Raw genomic sequence first — 4561 nt, 5'->3', positions numbered from 1 at the left:
GTGTTGGAAGAGAAATGGACAGCAAAAATGGTGAATTTTCCCGATTTGACTGAAAATCTGAGATTGAGACTGAGAAATGAGAAATGGCCGACTGAGAAATGACTGAAAATAGTGTTACAAGTACCCTACCTGCAAAATGTTTGGTTATTGGGCTTGGAGCCTGAGTGCTCTTGAGAAAATATTTGGTTATTGGGCTTGGAGCCTGGAGGAGAAAAAATAAATTGGGTTGGACGGCTGGGTTTACTTTAAGGCCCATTATCCTGCGAAATTCGGTTAACCCGAAAAAATTCGGTTAACCGACCGGTTTCGAACCGATTTAACCGTTAACCGAAAATTTAAAAAATTCTTAACCGACCCCCGACCGAAAAAATTCGGTTAACCGACCGATTAACTGAATTCGGTCAGTTAACCGAATTTTTTCGGTTTTACCCGAATTTTGCACACCCCTAGCCAGAACCCAAAAGTTTATATTGTATATTTTCATCTTTAAAATTGAATAATGTCAAAAATCACTCAAGAGAAGAAAAAAAAAATTTGGATTGTATATTTTACACTCGAACTTGAGGCATAGATAAATACTATGGAAATGTGATTAAATGTCATTTAAGAAAAGTCATACCACTAAGTGTCAGATTTAGAAATACCATAAAATATCGTTTAACACCACAAAAATGTGACTAAATGTCATAACCTCAAAAAGGTTATAATACTAAGGCCTCTTTGGTTTGGCTTTTAGGGCCAGTGAGGTGCAGTTGGGGTAGATTTATGCTACCAATCTCACTGCTGTGCTGTTTGGTTCAGCACTGCAGTTGAGTAAAAATTCATTTCAACCTCACTACTGTGTTGAAAAGGGGCTGGAGCTTTCAACAGCAATTGAGGGCATTAGGACAGTGGGTATTTCTAACAGACAAAAATACTCATACTTTTATTTATTATTTTACCATTTTATCTTTCGAAGTTAAACTAATTTCTTTATGTTACTATATTTTTTTAATTAAAATTCATCTGTTTAGATACTTCAAAATTTGATCCAAGTATAATGTTACTATTTGTGAAAATAATATTTATCATTGTTATAAAAGAATATTTAACTATAAAAAATTAAAAATAATTATCATTTTATCTAATAAATAATTTAAATTGATTATATAATTCATTAAAATATTTATAATAAAATATTGGAAGATACATGTTAATATTTTATTAAATGAATTTATAAATTCACATATTATAATAATTTTAAAAAAATAAAATAATTTAAAAACTTCTATTATATATCAATTCTAATCTGATGTCCTTAATAGTCATTTTTTATTCTTACCTCACCGCTACAGCTATGTTTGAATCCAACACACACTCCACCATTGTTTCTAATCTCACCGCTACAGTAACTAATCTCACCGCCACCGCTATTTTTAACCTCACCGGAGACAAGCACACCGCCCATCTAAACTAAGCCTAAGTTGCGTTTTAGAAAAATCATAACCTTTTGGTAGCTGAGTGCATTATATTAGAATCACGATTCGGTTACAAAATCTTAATATTGTATTGGATTCATTATAGTGATATCTTAATATTATATTATATTTGTAAAATCTTAATACTATATTGAAATTACCATTCATTTGCATTTATATTTACAAAATATTAATATTGTATTAGAATCACTATAGTAACTGTATTGTATTGAACTAATAGAAATATTATTATATATCTCTTTCAATAGTATATAAATAACCTTAAAATTTTAATGTTCCATAATTTTCTTACTAAAAATTGTCATTTTAATAAAATATTTTTCAAAAATGTCACCCCGACAGCTTCACCAACGTTAAACACCTAGCTGGACTAAAACTTGTGGGTGCCGCAGGATATTGATGCAAAAGAAATTGTAAGAACAATATAACCGTTAATTATAATTATTCTTAATAAATTATAAAATTATTTTAAATTAATTTTGTTCTTATTGTTTTTATATTAAAATTTGAATTTTATCTTTTATTATAATTGTTTTTCATAAATTAATTTATTTGTTAATAGAAAAATTTTTATAATAAAATGTTGATATTTTTATTTACTATAAATTATTTTCAAATTTAATAATAAAACATATATTTTATAAACTATTAATATACATTTATTTTAAAATTTTTAAAATTTAAAAGATTATAATATCAACAAATACTATTAATTCATCCGGAAATGCAAAGAGGAATTTTGAGGAAAATTTCCAATGAGCCATGTTGATGAGCAAAATTGTAATTGATTTAAATTTTTTATTTAAACTTTTGAGTAAAATAAATAATAAAATAATTAGTTATAATTCAATTCTATTTTTTATGCACAATTTTGATTAATTTATCAATGGAAAAGTCATTAGTGGTTCAATCAAGTTGAATTTTTCTCTTTATTTAAATAAAATTAAATTCTACAAAATTTAATTAAGAAGATTAAAAGAAATTCACAAAATCCCACTTTCACACTTCAGTCTATGGTGAGGCTGACAAATAAGATCAAAAGTAAGTAACGCGTGGTATGAAATCAATGGGTAGAGGTTTGGTGAGGCTTATCACAATCAAAAGGCCACCATTTTTGTCGCCGTCTCAAATTCTCAATAAATCGGTCTTCTTTGTCTCCATTTACACAGGAAAAAGAAAATAACATGTTTTTGAGGATAAGCTCGAGTTGAAGCCTTAAAGGGTAGACTGGACTGCCCCACTGAAAACCAAGGAAATGATAAGGCTCCACTCCGCTCGCACTCGCCTATATAAAGCCCCATTTTTCTCTCAATATATTTCTGACTTCACTTTACTTTTGGTTCAAGCAAGTGATAGATCATCAACAAAATAATGGGTTCTTTATTGTCAGGATGGGATTCTACTATATCTGATCCTTCATCAGGTTCTTTGCAGAAACCTCTTACTACATGCCTCACTGTTTCCATGCTGTTCTCTGTTTTTTTTTTCCTTTAAACTTAACCCTTGTTGTTTAATCTTTGATCATATGAAAAATATTTCAGTTATACTTAAAAGAAATCGGTCACTTACTAAAGAAGAGATTGAAGCTTTCTGGAGATCAAAAAGGAAAACAGAGGAAGAGCATCTTAATGCTATATATGGTTCACCAGATAGTTGCAATCAGCAGGTACAAATTATTTGTTTGATAATCAGTGTAACATGGTAATTTTGTACTGAACTAGTACCATCTTTTGACATCTATATAACGTGAAACTCCATTGATGCAGTATGGAAGGAAATATATGAGATCAAGCTCCATGCCTACACCAAATAGAAACCAGGGTTTCCTAGACATGGACACCGAAACAAGCCTGGAAAATATCGTAAAGCAAAGTGGGTGGTAAGTAGCTAAAATCTTATTGAATACCCACCAAAAAGAAAAGCTTAAAAACTTGAAATTAAGAGATATTCCATGGATGATTGTAGGTGGACAAGGAGCACTTGGGCATTCTTGAATGAACCTCCAGTTCTTGACCGCCCTACAAACAATTACCAACCACAGTTCCATGTTGCCGGCCTTGCTACTTCAAAGTTTAACAAAGATTCTGGAATCAGTGCCAATTAGTATTTTTAACTCCTAATGGTATCTTATGTGGGAGTATTTATCTACTTAATCTGTATATATAGAACATAATATTACTGAGATAATATGCTGGTTTGTGCGTGTTGAGTGTGTCATGGTTTTGAATCTGTACAAAGTATAGAGAGAGGACTAAATTAGTGATAGTGTGGGGATGAATCTGTTGTAAGTATTGGTCTCTAGGGTTCCTTTGACAGCTTAAGATTTGCTAAGCTTTTGTGCTGTATCAGATCTGTATGACGGAATTTTCTTCTAGTGGTGGCTTTTTCTTTTTCTAGTTTTTTTGGTAAACCAAGAAGAATTGTGCAAAATCTTTTTATGATTTCATAGTTTTTCACTGCACTACGTTAAAAGAATCCAGGTTCTAAAGAAGGTTTATTATGATTCCGGAAAATATTATCGGAATTGACTATTGATTATTTAGTTTAGAACCAGCTGGTTAACTATGTTGAAATATGTCGATTAAGTTTTATGATTGATATAGACATTCTTTTCATTATAAAAAGATGTGAGTTAGATTGTACATGTGAGTTAAAGTGTACTAAAGTATATTATCTTTTTATTTATAAGTTAAAAAAAGACTATAATAATTTTAAGTACTGTGTCAAAGAAAAATAAATATAATCAGAACTTATAATATGATTATTAAAAAAAGAATTGACACAGTAATATGTAAAGATTAATCTCTCAATCATAATTTGGTTGACTTGTAATACAAATAACAACAAAGAAAAGGCTGAAGTATTGATCAACATTTAAATCTGTGGGGCTCTCAGGGTTTTCCTTTTACCTGCTTTATTTAAAAGAAAGCATATCATCTTGAATTCTCAAAGCAATTTATCATATATCATGTGTTGATGAAATAAATTAATAAATTTATATTTTCTCATTCAACTTTAAAAAAAATTATAATTTTTATTTAACTTACTGAATTATTCAAGAACTTTTATGTAAGTCATTAGGT

At 29.5% G+C, this 4561-nt stretch overlaps 1 protein-coding gene across 1 annotated transcript; it reads left to right on the top strand.

The window, feature by feature from the left end:
* The first annotated feature begins 2614 nt into the window (after positions 1-2614).
* LOC107916578 (uncharacterized) lies at positions 2615-3874 on the top strand. Its single transcript, XM_016845856.2, has 4 exons — positions 2615-2901; positions 3020-3144; positions 3245-3357; positions 3444-3874. The coding sequence occupies exons 1-4, from the start codon at positions 2850-2852 to the stop codon at positions 3580-3582; spliced, it is 429 nt and encodes a 142-aa protein (XP_016701345.1). The 5' UTR covers positions 2615-2849; the 3' UTR covers positions 3583-3874.
* The last annotated feature ends 687 nt before the right edge of the window (positions 3875-4561 follow it).

The sequence above is a fragment of the Gossypium hirsutum genome, chromosome A01 (genome assembly GCF_007990345.1).
Source record: "Gossypium hirsutum isolate 1008001.06 chromosome A01, Gossypium_hirsutum_v2.1, whole genome shotgun sequence".
Taxonomy (NCBI): Eukaryota; Viridiplantae; Streptophyta; class Magnoliopsida; order Malvales; family Malvaceae; genus Gossypium; species Gossypium hirsutum.
This window is presented reverse-complemented; position numbering and strand designations above follow the sequence as displayed.